The sequence below is a fragment of the Corvus moneduloides genome, chromosome 8 (genome assembly GCF_009650955.1).
Source record: "Corvus moneduloides isolate bCorMon1 chromosome 8, bCorMon1.pri, whole genome shotgun sequence".
NCBI lineage: Eukaryota > Metazoa > Chordata > Aves > Passeriformes > Corvidae > Corvus > Corvus moneduloides.
The window spans coordinates 10,231,273-10,249,962 of NC_045483.1; the positions used below are offsets into that span (position 1 = coordinate 10,231,273).

At 53.0% G+C, this 18,690-nt stretch overlaps 1 protein-coding gene across 1 annotated transcript in view; it reads right to left on the reverse strand.

Moving 5' to 3' along the window:
* MXI1 (MAX interactor 1, dimerization protein) overlaps window positions 1–7,192 on the reverse strand; it is a 63,292-nt gene extending 56,100 nt beyond the window's left edge. Inside the window, exon 1 of the mRNA XM_032115767.1 lies at window positions 6,902–7,192. Within this exon, the coding sequence (XP_031971658.1) occupies window positions 6,902–7,097 (196 nt within the window). The 5' untranslated portion in view covers window positions 7,098–7,192. The remainder of the gene's footprint in view (window positions 1–6,901) is intronic.
* Window positions 7,193–18,690: the final 11,498 nt, after the last annotated feature.

The following is an 18,690-nucleotide window of genomic DNA, read 5'->3' on the forward strand; positions in this document are numbered from 1 at the left end:
GACTGATGCAGACTGCATTGGAAAAGGGTGAGGCTCCAGAACATCTGCAATACATTGATGACATCATCGTGTGGGGAAACACAGCAAAGGAAGTGTTTGAGAAAGGAGAGAAAATCATCCAGATTCTCCTGGAAGCTGGCTTTGCCATCAAAAGGAGCAAAGTCAAGGGACCTGCCCGAGAGATCCAGTTCCTGGGAGTAAAGTGGCAAGATGGACGACGTCAGATTCCCACTGAGGTCATCAATAAGATCACTGCGATGTCTCCACCGACCAGCAAGAAGGAAACACAAGCTTTCCTAGGCGCCATAGGTTTCTGGAGGATGCACATTCCCGAGTACAGCCAGATCGTGAGCCCTCTCTACCTGGTTACCCGCAAGAAGAATGATTTCCACTGGGGCCCCGAACAGCAGCAAGCCTTTGCCCAGATCAAGCAGGAAATCGCTCATGCGGTAGCCCTTGGCCCAGTCAGGACAGGACCAGAGGTGAAGAATGTGCTCTACTCTGCAGCCGGGAACAATGGTCTGTCCTGGAGCCTCTGGCAGAAGGTGCCTGGTGAGACTCGGGGCCGACCACTGGGATTCTGGAGCCGAAGCTACAGAGGGTCTGAAGCCAACTACACTCCCACAGAGAAGGAAATCTTGGCAGCCTATGAAGGAGTCCAAGCTGCCTCAGAGGTAATTGGCACTGAAGCACAGTTGCTTCTGGCACCCCGACTACCGGTGCTGGGTTGGATGTTCAAGGGAAAGGTTCCTTCCACGCATCATGCCACCGACACCACATGGAGCAAGTGGATCGCCCTCATCACACAGCGTGCCCGTATTGGAAACCCGAATCGCCCTGGGATTCTAGAAATTATAACAAATTGGCCTGAAGGTGAGACTTTTGGATTATCCTCTGAAGAAGAGGAAGAGCAAGTGACTCGTGCTGAGGAAGCCCCACCATATAATGAGCTACCGGAGACTGAAAGACGTTATGCCCTCTTCACTGATGGTTCCTGCCGAATTGTAGGCGCTAATCGAAAGTGGAAAGCTGCAGTATGGAGCCCCACACGACAAGTTGCACAGGCTACCGAGGGACAAGGTGGATCGAGTCAGGTTGCAGAGCTTAAAGCCGTCCAGCTGGCTTTGGATATCGCTGAACGAGAGAAGTGGCCGAGGCTCTATCTCTACACCGACTCATGGATGGTAGCTAATGCTCTGTGGGGATGGCTGGATCGCTGGAGAAAGGCCAACTGGCAGCGCAGAGGGAAACCCATCTGGGCCGCTGAGATTTGGCAGGACATCGCTGCCCGAGTAGAGAAGCTGACCGTGAAAGTTCGACACGTGGATGCGCACGTACCCAAGAGTCGGGCTAATGAAGAGCATCGCAACAACGAGCAGGTGGACCGAGCTGCCAAGGTGAAAGTATCACAGGTGGATCTGGACTGGCAGCACAAGGGAGAATTATTCCTAGCTCGTTGGGCCCATGATGCCTCTGGTCATCAGGGGAGAGATGCAACATACCGATGGGCCCGTGACCGAGGGGTGGACCTTTCCATGGACAGCATCTCACAGGTCATCCACAGTTGTGAGACCTGTGCTGCAATCAAACAGGCCAAGCGGGTGAAGCCTCTGTGGTATGGTGGACGATGGTCAAAGTACAGATATGGTGAAGCCTGGCAAGTTGACTACATCACCCTTCCCCAAACCCGCCAAGGCAAGCACTACGTGTTGACCATGGTTGAAGCAACCACTGGATGGCTGGAGACCTACCCTGTGCCTCATGCTACAGCCCGGAACACCATCCTGGGCCTGGAAAAGCAAGTCCTGTGGAGACATGGCACCCCTGACAGGATCGAGTCAGACAACGGGACTCATTTTAAGAACAGTCTCATCAACACCTGGGCCAGAGAACACGGTATCGAATGGATATATCATATTCCTTATCATGCACCAGCTGCTGGAAAAGTTGAACGCTGCAATGGACTACTTAAAACTACCCTAAAGGCACTTGGTGGGGGGACCTTCAAAAATTGGGAAATGAACTTAGCAAAGGCCACCTGGATAGTCAATACCCGAGGGTCCATCAATCGAGCTGGTCCTGCCGAGTCTGAACCCTTGCACACAGTGGATGGAGATAGAGTCCCTGTGGTACACCTGAGAGGTATTTTAGGAAAGACTGTTTGGATTAATCCCACCTCAGGCAAAGACAAACCCATCCGTGGGATTGTCTTTGCTCAAGGACCTGGTTGCACTTGGTGGGTAATGCAGAAAGATGGGGAAACCCGTTGTGTACCACAAGGAGACCTAATCTTAGGTGAGAACGGTGTGTAGGTTTCACTGTGTGTGTATATATATATATATATATATATATATGTATATATGTATGTGTGTTTTAGAGTTTAAGAAGGTATTGATTTGGGATAATGTAGATGGTAATAGAATAAGGGGTGGATAATGTCCTGGGTTGCAGTGTATTCTATTACCATCCCCATCAGCTGTTAAAATCAGGTGGGGCAGTGTTTCCTTGCCTCCTCCCCCCAGACTATCTTTCTGTTAATTGCCCATCATTGTCCTGCCGCCTGACTCAGAGATAACTCCCTCCGGATTATCTTCTGTTAATTAGCCTAATCAACACTCTGCCTCATGACTTGTTACCCCATTGTGAGATGCTCCACCCAGAGGGAGGAACCAAGCATCCCAGCGTGGATATAAGCTGAGGCTGAACACCAGAGACACTGGCTTCCCACTGGATTTCCAGAGGACAGGAGCTACACAGCCACCACTGGACTTCCAGAGGAAGAGCAGACTGCTTCACTACAGGATCACTGCTTCAGAGGACTGCAGCCACCATTCTACCAGACTGCTACCACCACCCTGCCTAACAGGGTGTCAGGTTGTACCTTGACTCTGTCAGTTTGATAGTGTTTTCTTTTACCTTTTTTTTCTCCTTTTCTTTAATTTCCATTAAATTGTTATTCTGACTTGGTGCCTCCCACTGGTTTGTTTTCAAACTAGCACAACAGGTTACAAATACACCAACAGAGCTGTCCTCAGCACAACTTTCATTTCTGAAAACAGCCACTGTAACTTTTTTCATGTGATGTTTCTATTCTCTGGCTACCAAGCTTAAATTTCTAGAAACAGGTCATTTGGAAACCTGTACATGTCAGTTAGCAAGGTGTGTTGGGATTGGGTTTTGTGGTCTCACCATGAGAACTGCAGCAAGAAGGCAGGCAGCACTGTTATTCACTCCCAGAGGCTCAACTGGAAAAATAATTCCGATATATTTCAGTAGCTAAAATACTCCAGCTTACCCAAGGAGTCTGATAACAGCACTCTAACCTTCCCTGTCACCACAGTGTAACACAGGTAATTTTTATTCTAATACTTCGAAAGGTAAATGAATACTATAAGGGTGGCGCTGAGAGGCCACTCCTGAACACTGTCTCCCCTTGCCATAGCCCTGACAGTACATCTTACCCTGCTCCATGGCTCTCTGCCCTGTGGTTCTGTTTCCACACCACCCAGCCATCCCATGGCCCCTCTGCTATTAGTCATGACCACAAAGATAGGATGTGGGACCTACAAATGTAAATCATAATCATCTCCATATTTCTCCCTGAGCTTCAGGCAGGTAGGAAATTCCTGCCTTATCTGAAAGTCCTGCCCTCAACATGGAAGGCTCCACTGTCTGCCTTGCACCACTGACCTGCAAACAAGGGTAGGTGTGTTTTGGAGGCTGAAAACATCCTTGTAGTTGCTCCTCTACCACCAGAAGGTGTGACACACACATCTGGGATATCCAAGCACTTGAATCCACAAGAGAAGAGGTTGTGTCCACCTCTCAGGGGGCCCCCTCTACCAAACAGCATCTGCTCCTGCTGAAGACAGTGTTTTGAGAATGTGAATAACCTAGCACAACCACCAAAGGTGTGGAAGAATGAATGAGGACACCGAGTGTGGTTTATCAGAAACTGTAAAACTACGAGGAAAACGCCCTGAGCTCTCAGAGCCTTAACAGCCCTTCCTTAAATTCCTTCCTTTGGCTACCAAAGCCCTTGAGCTTCCACACACTGTGATGCTGCTCCCAACCAGCATCCTGGTGCTTTACCCAGCTCTGTCCCCGTCACTCATCCTGGCCAGGAGGAGACAAACATCCATCTGTCATCTCTGTTTTTTTAAGACTGTTTCCTTGGGGCAGGGCACTGTCACTCCCCTGTGTGTACAGCACCTGGCACAACAGGGCTGTGACTCAGCCACCTTCCTGATGGGAGTAACACCAAAATAGCTCATTACAGCCCTGCGTAACACGGTGGTCAAATGACCCGGGCATCCTGCAGGAAGCAGGCAAGCACCAAGTCTGACTGCAACCGAGGCTGGCAGTCTCCATCACCAAACTTTTTTTGAGCTCGCTGCCCCTGTTATTGCTAATTGTGAGGTCAGAGACTGTAATGAGGAATGACCAGCCATTAGCAATGTCTCTGCCAGGCTGCCAGCACTGGGTGCACTGAGGAATCACCCCTGCTCTGGCAGAGGAAAGGGCACAGCATTCTCTTGGTGCAATAACTTGAGCTCCGCATGCAAATCCCTTCCCAGAAAGGAGATGTATATACATTAGGATACAACCCTCCCGCTTCTGCAGCTGTTCCTTAGTTTAGATAGGGCCAGTAATGCTCAGAGATTGTTTTCCAATCCCAGCAGCATTTTTCTTTGTTTGGGAGCAACACGTAAAATCTGCCTGGTTTATGACGGTCACGTTCTGAACAGCACGTTCACTAGCTGAACCTTTGGTTAAATGGGACTTCTCACCCTAAAATGTCCTGATTGCAAATTAAAATATTGAAAGGTTTTGCAGAATTGCCTAATAAAAGTGATGATTTTCAGCATTATGACCTTAACAATTATTAGTAAAAGCTTCAGTGAAAACAAGTGCTCAGGAATGGAATTGTTTAGATGCAAACACCTCTTTTAAAAACCTAGCAATAAAAAATCCTTTATCCTGCTGTCCTACTCATTTTCCAGCTCCAAACAAGGAACCATATAAAACGATGCATTCTTAAATGGAGCATATAAAAGATCAGATACTATCCATCTCAACGGCAAGGAGAATTCTATCTCACCCCCTAACCTCGAAAAAAAGCCATGATTTTAACAGTTCCCCTTCACAACAAGAGGGCTCACTGAGAAAAAACAAACCCAAAACAGCGGTCTCACACTCGATTTCCAAACCAGGGCTGCTGCTGTTTTCACATGCAAACAAATTCTTGCTGGTGTCTCCTGTCATTTTCCTGCTCGCAGCTGCTGCTCGCGGTGCAGCTCAGCTCCTCAGACGCTCGGCTTTGCAGATTCATTACGAAATAACAATTAGCACATGAGAAAAAAATCCCAGCCCCCAATATTAAGTCAACTTTCAAAAACAGAAAAGCAGCCTGGATTTGTTCTGGGCGAGCAAAGAACAAGGGCTTTTGGCTGCAGCTTTAGCGGCAGAGCAGGTTCTCCGCAGTGGGATCCCTTTCCCTGGAAGCCTGCGTGCACGCAGCTTTTCCCGCAGAACAAGGGCACTCTATATCGTCATCTGCACGGGACCTATAGCTGCCATAGGGGATGAACGGCGAGGAGAGGGTGATGGTGCGGTGGAGACGCGTGGTGAGGGACTCGCTGATCCCTTTGTAAAGTTAAACGGAAAAGAAAACGCAGCATATGTTCCGCGAATGAAAAAGGGGGGCCGGGGGGAAACCCCAAACATAAAACCGAAGAGGGCAGAGAAAAAAAAAAAAAAAGAGTAAAAAACTGAATTTAATAAAAAAAAGTAGAAAAATTTTAAAAATCTAAATAAAGACTACAACAAAGAATAACAGAGAAACCCGAGGAAAACAAGGGCAAAGCGCCGGTGGCGGAGCGGAGCTCCCGGAGGGGTTTTCCTGCGACACCCCCGGGCTCGCAGGACCCCGGAGTCCCCGGGCCGAGCCCCCTCGGGCCGAGCCCCCTCGGGCCGAGCCCCCCCGGCCGAGCCCCTCCGGCCCCGCGCCCCCCCGGCCCGCTCGGCAACGCGTGACGTCACACGGGAGACCCCGGCGCCGCGCATTGGCGGAGCGGCCCGCGAGGCCCCGCCCCCGGGAGGCGGCGGCCAATGAGCGCGGCGCGCTGGCTCCATGTGCGAACCATGTGTCCGCCCGCGGGGGCGGGGCGCGCCGGGCGCAGCGCCGCGGGAGTGCGCTCCGCCACTGCGCGGGGTCCGCAGCCGCGCTCCGCCGCGGGCCACGGCCGCCCCTTTGTTCCCAAAGCGCTTCTTCCCCGCGGTGCTGCCGTCCCTCGCGGCCCGCCTGCCCGCTCGGGAGATCGCTCCCCAGGGAAAAGCCGCGGGCTACGCGCACCCTCCGCGCCCGCGGAGCAGGAGGCTAGCGGCGCGGCTGGCCACCGCCCCGCACCGGACGCTCGCCCTGCCCTGTACTGCTCTGCCCTGCCCTCTCCTCCCCGCCGGCTACCTGGCAAGCGCTACCACTTGCCTACGTGACTCTGCCCATGCCCCGGCGGGGGGAGCGGGGACGTGTCATCGCCTCCTCCCCCGCCGCTCCGGCTCCGCCACCGGCTCTGGCTCCGCGCGGGGCCCGCCGCCCCCCCAGCCCCTCTCAGTGCCCCTCCGAGGCCGCTCTCCCCGAGAACCGGAGATGCGCCCCCTCTCCCCGCGCTGTCCCGCTCCACTCTCCATCCCAAACTTTCCCCCCGGGCCAGGTCTCCCCAGTGGCGGAGGGGGTCGCACGCACGCCTCTGCCGCGGGGGGTGCAGGCCGGCCCCGGCGCCCTTTGTCACTGCGTCGCCGGCCCCTGCAGCCAGCCGAAAGTTTGGGGTTTTTTTCTTAGCCCCCCTGACCGCCCCGCGGTCACGCACACGCGCGGCCGCGGCCGCCAGCCCACTCTTACTTTTATTCTCCTTCTCGATCCGCTCCAGGTAGCTGGCGGCCTCCAGCAGCACCTGCACGTTGTAGAGGAAGGTGTCCATGCCCGCCGCGGGGCTCGTATTGCAGATGTCCCCGAGGGGGCACCGGGCCCCGCCGGCCGCCCCTGCGCTCCGCGGCTCGCTCCGCGGCTCCCTCCGCGGCCGGCCGCGCTTCCCCATGCCCTGCCGCCTTCCCGTGCGGTGCTGCGTCCGTCCGTCCGTCCGTCCGTCCGTCTGCCGGCGAGCCCGGCGGCCGCCGCGGTCCCAGCGCTGCCGCCGCCTGCCCCGCCGCTGTGTCGCCCCACGGGCCGCCGCCGTCCCGCCCCCCCCGCGCCCCGGCGGGGCGGCCCGGCCCGGCCGCGCCTGCGGAGTGCGAGCGCCGGCGGCTGCGCGGCGCCCGGCGCGGGGGGGGGCGGCCGGCGGGGCAGGGCCGGGCTTGTCCCGGGGCGGGAGGGACCGGCGGGTCGCCGCTCGGCAGCCGCGGGATGTGTTACAGCTCCGCAGCGGGGAACGACCCCTTGGAAAGGGGCGGCGGTGGCACCGCGCCCCCGAGGATGGTGGCACTGGCGGTGCCCGTGTAGCGGTGGGGGCCCGGCTGCACCCGCCCCCAGGTCATAGAGGCACAGCCAGGCCTGCTCTGCCCCTTGTCACCCCGTGTCACCTGCCGCCACTGCCCGCGTGTCTGTCCCTGATCAGGGACCCAGCGTGACAGACGGGCTGGGGAGCCCATCCTGCGCCCAGCCCTGGGGGCGATGGGGCCAGCACTGCAGGCACAGCCCCGAACTCCAAAGGGGCCCCTCGGCACGAAGCGCCAGCGGTTTAATGTCAAATTACTCGTCTTCTATCAAGCAGTGCCTCCCCAGGAAGCTCTCTGTGGGTTTAGACTCTAAAAGCAATTAGTAATTCTTTTTTTCCAAAGTAAATCGAAGGCGGAGAGCCGGCAAGGGATACACGAGCCTCCCTCACCCCCTCCATGTCCCTCCCTGCAGACCTGGGGTCGGGACCAGGCACACTCGAGCTTGTTTTCCCCTTGTTTTGCAGTCAGGGAGGTGAGAAAGAGCAGCTGCGCCCGGAGGAGAGAGCCAAGGACCTGACCCAGACTGAGGAGAAGGGCAACGATTTGCACTGCCAGAAGTCGTTTGCAATCTCGAGTCCATGAATTCCGAGGGGATAGGAGGAGTGGACTTCACTAGCACCAGGCTGGTAGCAAGTGACCTCCAACACGCTCCTGGCTCCCCTTCCATCCGTGACAGCAACACCTGAAACACGCTGCTACGTTTGCAGCACAAAACCCCGCTCCTGCCCGGCCGGTCGGGTTGGTCGGGTTCCATTGAGGAGCCCTGTGGGAGCGGCTGGGGAGAAGCATCGCCCCAGAGATGTGCTGGGGCGTGGGGACCTGCTCACACCTGGCTGCCGTGGGGCTCCGTGGGTCTCGCCGGGCTCACCGGCCTCCCAGGGACCGGAACTGGCTGGAGAGGAGACGAGAGAGGTCGTGGTGGCGTTTAGAAGTGATGTATTAGTAAGTGTTAATTGGTACCTGGATCCCGCAGCATCACGTGGACCTGAATCATCCGAGAAGGGATGGTGCCCCAGACTGCAGCGCATGCAATGAAATCCCTGCGGCTCCCAATTGCTGGGAGCCAGCAGGCTATTTTTGGGAAGCATGGCTGTAGGATTTCATCGGTCACATGCCCTTACCGCGGCACATGCCGGGGATGGGCCAGCTCTCCGTGCAATGCGGCTCAACATAGCCTCTCCCGTGGCCATATGGCACCTCCTCCGTGCCGGCAGCACCACATGGCTGCTGCCACATCAACAATGCCACGACTTGTCCCATCACTGCGTTTGGCAGCCCAGAACGGGCTGATGTAGGGGGGAGGGCACGAAGCATCATCTAGATTTAGTTGTGGCCTGAAGAGTGGAGAAGAAGGCAGAGCCTGGTGTGCTGGGAGCAGAGCAGGACAGAATGCTAGGCCCGGGTGTGCTCAGCACCCGCAGGTGACTAGCCATCCCTAAAAGCAGGATTTCAGCTGGAAAAGCAAGGGCTGACCAGAGCAGGGGTGGGGGTGGGGGTGGGAGCCAGGCTGAGCCGTAGGGTACACATCCAGGCAAGTGAAGGACTCAAAATGCACTTGGCTTTTATTAACTCCACTGACTAGCTGAGATAAGACACGGCTCCTGCTTTACAAGCATGCATGGGCGAACACTCCCATTAAAACATCAGTCAGAATGTCTCTGGCTTTCTAATTGTGCAGGGGCTGAGCTGGGGATGTGACTGCTCTAATCAGCCCCAGTTGCAGCCACTGGAGACCTGGGCACAAGCAGCTGTCCAGCTTGGCTGGACACTGAGGGCACCTCTCTGCTGGTTCACCATCGGGCAGAAGGCTTTCCATGACCTCACCTTGAAGTACAAGAGGTCATTACTGAAAGCACACCAAAGGCAGCAGAGGCAGCCAGCACCAGATTACTTAACAATCAGATGATTTTAAAATCTCAGCCCCTCTCCCAGAAGATGAGGATGTGTATGGCCATCCAGAGTCCATACTGTAGATCTTGTGCCTAATGGCAGCATCCTCTGTTACCTACTGCATTTCTTGGTCCTCCTTGTGCACCTGCACAACACTTCTCTAGGGATTTTTGCAATGCTTTGTATGAATTGGTGCTGATTCAGCCATCAGTAGCAGGTACTGCTTTTCCCAGTGTGATATCCCAGGTTTGAAGCCACAATAATCATAATTTTGATTCCTTTCCCTTCTAGCTTAGTTCCAGGATAATTTCTCTTTAAAGGCACTTCCACAGAGAAAAGTATTCCCAAGGCAATGGTCCAAGGGCAGGCATTTCAAGGGAACTGGCTCAAGAGGAATGGAGGCTTTAGGGCTTGTGGGCTGTGGGGTACAATAAAGAAGGGTGGGCAGTGGAAAGCACACAGAATCAGAGGCAACACAGAAGGAGTGATAAGGGAAGAAGTTTTGCAGTGTTGCCAGCTCTGCACATCCAGCAGCCATGGTCCAGCACCCTCATCCACTGCAGCCTTCTAAATACAGCCAGTTAAGGGCATGCTCTCTTCATTTCTCTTCTCTTGTACTTTGTTCAACCTTTGAGCTCATCCTGAAGTCTCACTGTCGATTTTTTCTCTGCAAGGCAGTGGGGTAGCTGCTTCTCCAACAAAAGTCGAAGACCTGAGTGCAGCTCTATGGGCCCATGGAAATGGGAGATGGAGTGAGATGGGGTGAGCACTGGCTCAGCCCCACCGCCCACACTGTCAGCACGGCCCCAGCTTCCAGGCACGTGGCCAAAGCAGTACCACCACGTGGGAGATCCCTGGACCTTTTATCAGCAGCCTGTGGCTGCAGGCTGCCCTCAGTACAGCGTGGCACAGCAAGGATAGCATGGCCCAGGGGTGCAGAGGTTGGGTGCCCACACTGATGTTGATAAATCCACACCATCATTTGGGGATTGGGCTAGATAAGAGGTAAGGTTGCTGGAGTGCTTTATTTTGCAGTGCTGCATAACACAGCAAGGTGTGGGTTTAGGTGCAAAGCTGCCAGGTGAGGTGCCATGAGAAAACCCTGGGGTAGAGAGTGAGCATCCCTTCCCCTCTGCCATGGGAATCATCTCATATGTGTCCATGGTGCCCATGTTGGGCTGAAGAGAGGAAAACAGAGCTACTGCTCTGAGCACACATGGTAAGTCCTCTTTGGTGGGTGTATTCTGACCTTGTTCTGGTGGTATCACACACAGCAGCTGTTTCCCCACATCGCAGGTGTTATCCATTCAGTTTGTTCCAGTGGCAGCACCAGTGTAAATCATCCCCTGGACAGACCTGGCAGGGTTCAGAGAGGGTTTTAAAGGGTGGGGGCCAGCACAACCCTAGGTTTCGGTCTGCAAAGGCTCCTGGAAGCACCTGCTCTCTCTCCTTTCAGGCTAATCCCAGTGTAATCCTTTTATAAAATTTCACCTGCCTTAAAAGTCTGCTGCAGCCCATTTGGAAGGACTAACTGATTTTCCAAGTGATAGTTGTGCTGCCTGTCTGCCAAGGGCATGCATTTCTCGCTGCACAAGAGTGATATACAGATATTGAAAAATTGTTTGGAGGCTATCACATATCTGTTTTGCTTTTCTTTTTTTAATGGACACAGTTGTTGTGGTGGTGATGGGCTAGAGCTGGTCTGGTGCAGCTGTACCCTGGAGGGGAAGCAGATCTCTGATGGAACCTGGGTAACTCCTAAAATCTTGATTTTTCTGTTGGACCCAGGAAGTTTTTAGTGTTACTGGCATTATTCCTTGTAGTCAGCCAAGTGCCCCAGCCCAATGGCGAGCGCAGGTATTGCCCCTCTCCTCGCCCAGGCATGATTTAATTGGGGTGCAGAAATCAGCCTGCACAGAGAGATACACAGAGGTCAGTGAAATCTCGTATTTCTTCTTTCACTAGTCAATAATTAATACACGTAGCTCTCCCTGGAGCACTGGCTCCAGGCTGTCCTGCCAGGCCCCGGCTGCCACCTGCTATTGCTGCCTGTTGTCACTTGTCCCAAGGCGTGACATGGGACTGTGATTTACAGCAGGGCCACACATCCTTCTGTGGGGCTGGTAGATGTTTGCAGCCAAGGGCTCAGTCTCCTTAGGGATGCTGTCAGGGCCTGGCTCTCACTTGGCCAGATCTGGAGTGGGGGGCTGCATCCAGCTCTCTTATGAAGCCATCATTACAATGGCCTTTCACTTCTCCAACTGCTCCCTTAATTAAACAAGAGATCAGGATAACTTAGAGGTGCCCCAGGAGAGAGGCCCTTGTCAGGGTTTCAAGTGCCTGCTCCAGCAGTTCTCATGCATAAGGTGGGTCCTCAGGCCCTTGAGTAATCCCGATCCTTTTCTGGGGCTCAGGAAGCTCCATGGTTTCGCTGGGTGTCTCTGGCTGCCCACACTGCTGCATTGCCTCTGTGATCTGTCCTTGATGCTCTCTTTTGGTGTGTGCTAGAAATAACTAAGCTACAAATAGTGGCGATGGTCCCTCTCGCCTGCTCCTGCCTTGCCCAGCCATACTGCTTATCTCAGATCCATTTATGATGCTGTTATTTACAGTTTCATCCTGCGAGTACCTCTAAAGCTTCTACTTAATTTCCTCTGAAATCCCTCCTTACAAGCTACCTGTGTGGTGCTCCCTGATCTCCTGATCTCAGCATTCATCAGGCAAACCTGAGCTATGAGCTCTGCTTTTACAATAAGCTTTTTTTTACTTCCAGCCTCCTAATTGCCCTCCCCGCTCTCCATCTTTGTAATAGTAGGTTTTCTGTCTCAGAGGCTGGGAGCTGGCAGGAGCTCTTCTCAGCTCCTACTAGTTCTCTGCTGTTCACGTGGCCTTTCACAGTATTTGCCACACAGTTCTGATATAAAAATAATAAAGAATTTTTCTTGCCCACCCTTAAGGGAAAGCACACATATGGTCTGAAATTGCCTTGTGCCAGCAGATAAAAGGCACATCTCATGGTGGGTGGATTAAATGCTGAATATTCCTGGTGGGTCTGGGTGGCTCTGTAAGGAGTGGATGAGATCTGCCAAGGCAGGTGGGAGGATGGATGTGGCAAAAGGTCCAAGAGTGTCTCCCCTGGTGAGAAGAGCCAAGTGGAGGATCTAGTTTTCCGTCTGTTCAACAGAAAATTTTATACCACTCCTAGGAATACACCAATTAATCCTTGAGTCTGGGCTGGGCTGGCAGACCAAGAGAAGGTCATTTGACATTGCTCCAGGCAGGAGGATCTTGTAATAGTCTCAGTGTGCAATTTTGCATGCTTTGGCTTTGGGTTTTTATGTTAAACTCAGTAATGTGGCATCCAACACAGCGACATCCAGCACATTTCTGGGATTTGTGCTTTCTGGGCTGGGGCTGAGGAGCCATTAGGACAAGCCCAGCAGGATGCACTGTGGGAAGAGCAGAGAAGGAGGATCCCACACCTCCCAATGGACAGTAGTTTAAACCTCTTCTCACTTTTGAATGCCTTGTGTCCCTCCACTCAGCTGGCCTTTTAATTGATGTCATAGCACAAAACCTCCCAGTCCCCCTGTGTTTTGATGCATTAGCTCAGGATGGCCTTCCTCAGGTGGTGGCAGCTATGAAACCAGGCATCTCTGGGGCTGTGCACAAATTGTACCTGCTCAGGTGCCTCATTTTTCCCTTTCATGCCCTCAGGCCTTGTGTCTTGGCAAAGTGGCTGCAGAAGATAAAGCCTAGAGGAAAAGAAAGGCAGCAGCTTTATGAGGAGAAGTGTCCTGGGAGGTTTCCAGACACTCCCCCCCCCCCAAGATGGAGCATGCACAAATGATACCCAGGGTTTTGGAGGGGCAGGGGCTCAGTTTTGCCCTCCCCAGACTGTCCCTTCAGCAATATCTTATTTCTGCTTTGCCAAAGCTTTCTCTACTTGGATTTATTGGACAGTTTCTACAGAGAGGAGATCCTCAAATTTGCACAGTAAAATTAGTTTCCTTGGATTTCATGGCTAACTTGGGCTTGCAGTAGCTGGGGCTGGCGTTAAGGTGGGGAAATCCATCAGGGCACAGCTGACATTTGACTCCAGCAATGGCAGCAAATAAATAATAGCGAAAAATTACATTCTTCTTTTCAAAGGAAGGGAAAAATGCTGGATATTCCAAATAAAAGGCTGGATAAAGGTTTCATTTTAAAAATCTGTTAAATTTTAGAAAAAATATTGTGGACTAAAGAGGTCATGCTCAGACCTGGAGTTACTGCTCACCTGCAGGCAGAAGAAGGGGTCAGTGCCCAGGGAAAGACTGCAGGAACCTGCAGGGCAAAGGCTACTGGGGCTGGTTTGGAGGCTGGGGGAAACAAGGATGCTGCTCTTGGCCCTCATGCCACACCACAGCGGGCAGGGGAAAGCAGCCCCTGGCTGTGGTGCCACAATGATTGACATGAGCTGGGCAAGGGAGCGTATAGCCTGGAGAGGACAGTGCTTCCCAGGAGGAGCTCTGCTTTGGGAGGAACCTTGGGAGCATCCAGTGGCACCAGTCAGCAGCTCTGCTGGTTCAGTGTGGGAGTGATGCATCGAGAGACAACTTGTGAGTCTTGTAATTGCTGTTGCCTAATGATTTCCTTAATTTCTTACAAGCATCTCCCTCCAATACAGCTCACTGTGCCTCTGCAGGCCACTGGCAGGCAGGTTTTGACCCTGAAGCTGATGCAGGAGGGTTTCCTGGTGCATCCCAAGAAAAGAAGAAGCACAGCAGTGTTTGGATACAGTTTTGCTCATTTTTACTTGCTTGACATCCTAATACTCAAATAGAAATAGACCAGCCCTGCTGCTACTCCAAGCACCTGCTGCCATAAGGGGAGGGCGAAACCAGAGGGGATCGGCTGGGTCATTTAGTCCAACTATTCTCAGCAGCCACGTCATATAATCCCCTTCACAAATTTCCCAGTCTCTGGGCAGCCCCCACCAGTTAATACCCATTTGTTCATGTGCCAACAACATCTGCGGTTTAAAAGCTATTTTCTCTCCCCAGTATTTCCCTACAGCTTCATCTTCCTCTGCCCCCTCTCATTGTAACTAAGGAGAAGGATTGTGCATCCTTCCAGGCTGATCCTGCTTGGCATCCTCTGTCTTCACCCTGGTTGGTCATTGCACCAGCACCAGGGGCAAGTCTTGGCATCCCAGCCCCTGGTTTGCTGCCCACAGCAAAACATGGATGGCTTTCAGTGGGCTGGGATCCCTGCACCTTATGTCAATCAGGTCACAGCAAAACCCCACTGCTGCTGGTCCTGACCCTCCTTTTGTGCAGGTCCTGGCTCTGCTGAGTGGGGGTGACCTCCCCAGCCCTTCTGCTCCCCTTGGCCAGTGTGTTACTCACTTTGCAGTTCATTTACTAATCCTCACCTGCTCTGGTTCCACTGATGACGACTCTCACAGTGCTGTCAGATACCTGTCTCAAAGAAGAGATTTGATCTGTTGCACTGCCTGGCCTAGAAACATCTCTGGCTGTAAAGAGAATAATCAGTGTGACCCGTTCATTGCACTTTTAACCCTGTGCCCTTCCTCTTCAGGCCTGTGACTGTTGTTTCCTCCAGGGCCTAGATTCTGTAGGATCCCCCAAAGAGTAAACAGCTTGCAGAATAAAACCACATAAAATGCCCCAAACCAATTTGCAGGGCAGGACAGAGTGACTGTGGGTTCCTGATAGGGCCAGCCTGGCAGAACACCCTTGCTTAAATCAGCAGCTGATTGTGGGCAATGGCTTTGGCAGGAACACGATTGTTCCATGTTACTGATGTGCTGCCCTGCCATGGGTATTCCCCTTCCTGGGAACCCCCTGGGCACCCATTGTTCAGGGCTCACAAAACCCTCTCAAACCTGGGACTGCTGGCTCTCAGAAAGCTGGTGACAGGGAGCAGCACAAATTATTTGCTCTACACTTCAGATGGTTGAATTTGGTGGCAGATGATCCACAGAGCCAGCTTAAATCCTTGGCTCTGACAAGACTCCAATGATGATTTCCTCATCGCCTGCTCCAGGTGCCAGAGCACTTCGCCATGAACATCACTTCAGGGGTTCTTAAAAGATGCTGTTTGCAAAGGTAGCCCTCTAAATCTACCCAAAAATTCTCTCAGCGCTTGCAGGAAGTTGATTCCAGAGATCCTGGTTCAAATCTACCCCTGTTTATTTGTGTAACACTGAGAAAACACTCCAGGCCACAGCAAAATGGCTCCATCCCTTAGAGTGCTCACAGCATCTGGGGAGAAAAAATGATTCATTAGGGTGCCCAGGATTAGCAACAGGATTCGTGGTCTACAAAACACTTGGGGTGATTCAGTGTTGGAGGCTGACGGATGAAGATGTGAATGTGCTGTTGATCATGGCAGGTGAAACAGGATGGGGACAGCAAATCTCACCTGGGGACAGCACAGGCAACTGCTGGTGGGGTGGCAGTGACACAAGCTCAGTGTCAGGAGCTTGGGCACAAGGGCACTGAAGAAGATGCCATAGAAAAACCGGGTTGATTTGATGGGAAACTGAGCTGGAGCACTAAATCCTAGAGGGACGTACAGGATGTGCCTGCAAGAACAACCCACAGGGCGGCAACAGCTGGAAAGCAGCTGGAGAAAAGCTCTGCAGGGCAAAAGCAAAGTCCTGTGACCTCTGGTGACCCGAGCCAGCACCACATAGGATGGGCACCGCCAGCCACTTGGGCTGAAGTCAAACCAGTGCAAACTCACTGGATCCAGGCATAATCCCTGCCTGCTTCCTGCCAATCCCTGCCCCGCGCAGGTTTCACCCAGCCGGGCAGCCAGACACGGCAGAGGGTAGAGCAAAGACATAAACAAAAAGGTTCATGTTTTCCACCCGTCTCTCCCAGCTGCCATGCAGATTGCAGCTGTTTCTCCCCAGTCACGCTGGCCGCAATACTCGTTGGGTTGGTATTTAATTGCCTCTCCCTAACGACGCATGAGGCAGGGTGTAATTTGCTGGCGCTGGTCAAACAATACAGATAAACCCGGTTTGCGCACAAAGGCAGCGGAGCGGGGAAACTCCGCCGTCTGATTCTGCTCCCCTTTGGAGCTGGTGGCTCCAGACATGGGCGGGATACGGAGAGACAGACGTCTCGGCCTTCGGGAGGAGGAAGGGAAATGTCAAACAACTGGAGACACCCGCTTGCACTGCAGCAAGCTGGGGTGAAACCGTGAGTACCCACAACGTCACCAGGGTTGGGCTGCCACGTGCCAGCACAGGGGCTGCCCACGTGTTGTTACAGCTCAGCACATCCCTTTTCCTGGCTTTTCTTTTCTTCTTCCTGAATTTCTTCTTCAGGCATCAAGATATTTTAAGATTTCTCTCTCTCCTATTTTTTAACCTTAGTAGCGTGAGCACATATAGCAGAGATAGCAACTTCGCTCCTGCTCGGGAATGACCGAGCTGGATATCAAAAACCGAACAGGTTTTTTAACTTAGGAGGCAGAAGGGTTGTCATAACACCTATGCTAGCCCTCAGAGTTTCTCAGGAGATTGGTTTCAGCAGAAGTAATCAAAAAAAGGAACAAAAAAGGGAAAGCTTCATTCATACCCACATCTCACCCTGCATCCCTGCCCTCCCCAGCTCTCCTTGTACCCCAGGTCAGTGGACAGATTTCACCCAGATGTTATGAATATTAGAAGGAGTTAAAAATTAGCCTGCCCTTGCAATGCAAGTGCTGAAAAAGCAAAACACGCCCTTCCTTGTGCTGGCCCAGGGCACAGACCTGCGTTTATGACCACGTCTAATACAGCCATGTATTACATGAGCAATTCCCGATATTGCTACAGAGAGAAGGGCAGTTACATATATCATGGGTGAGTTTTAGTCTTCCTTAAATATTTACCCAAAATATGCTGTTCATCAGAATTGCTGTTAAAGAGCTGCAAATCGCCAGCAAGAAGTGAGCTTTAAAATGCTTAGAAATTAAGTGTCACCATTAAAATTAATTGGGGAATCACCTTGTTTTGAACACCCCAGTATTTTTAGGACAGTGGAGGTGTGATCCTGTCTGGGCAGCAGTGAATCCTGTGGATCACCCACTTCATGCTTGGATTTGCAGGAGCCTGAGCTTGCTCTGCCTCACTCTGTAGAGGGAAGAATTGTTTGGGACAACACCAGGCTCCCACATCCCATCCCCGGACTTCTCAGCATCCCATTGCGAACATTCTGCAGATGCAATAAAACCAGCTGCTTCGTCACCAAGTTGCACATTAACACCCACATCTACAAAATGGGGTGATTTACGGGAAACTGTCAGATAACCCCGTCCCTGCGCTCGGCATCCTGGCACCTGGCACCTGACGTGCGCCCAGGCACAGGCACCGCCACCGGCGCCTGCTCAGACACGGCCCGGAGGAAGAAAACCAACAACAAAAAAAGGAGCTGTTTGTTTGACGGCCTCTGGAACAGGAGGAAATCAAGGGTGCGTCAAAATGGAAAAGCACAAAGACAGCAGGGAAATGGGGTTTATTTATAAACTTTGAGAGGATGGCTGTGAACAATAGGGTGGGTGGCTTTTATCCCACCCAGAGAGGGAAGAGGAGTCCAGGTCTGTCAGCCCCTGGCACAGTAGCATGGGCTGGCTGGAGAGTCCTGGCCAAGTGCTCAGCCCAGGGGGTCAGGGGGTCTCCAGAATGTGGCTCCACTGCCTGTGCAGAGCTGCATCCTTGGCAGGAGGGCATGAGATGTTTCCTGGCTTCCTCCAAAGCTCCACCACACCAGTCTCTATGCTGGCAATGGCAGAGGGCTGCACAGCACCCACAGTACATGTTTCTGTGGGCAGGTTTGGGGGCAGGTCCTGTTCCTGTGCAGCAGTGGCCCTGAGCATGTTTTGGAGCAGGTGATGCAACACCAAACCTCGCCTGCTCATCGGCTGCCCGGGAGCTGCTGGTAACTCACTGCACATCCTCACTTCTAGTGACTTCTGTCTTGTCTGCAGGGACAGTGCAGGTGAGCCATGGCCGGTGGCAAGCTGTACCCTGGTGTTGCTTCCCAAGTGTTGGGCTGAAGGCAGGAATGGGCAGAGGTGTGGCAGTGCTGTTGGAGCAGCTCCTGTTCACTATGCTCCCAGCCCAGGGGCCCTTCACCTCTCTGCCTAGGTGATGTTTTAAACAAGCTCCTTTTCTCCTTTGCCATGTTAAACGCACTGACAGCTGCAGATGGATGGAGTGGCACATAGCATTAACGAGACTGGTAAGGTAACTCACAGAGACAGCAAGCAGACACTGCACCAGCAGGGGAGTAATGGGAGGAAGGG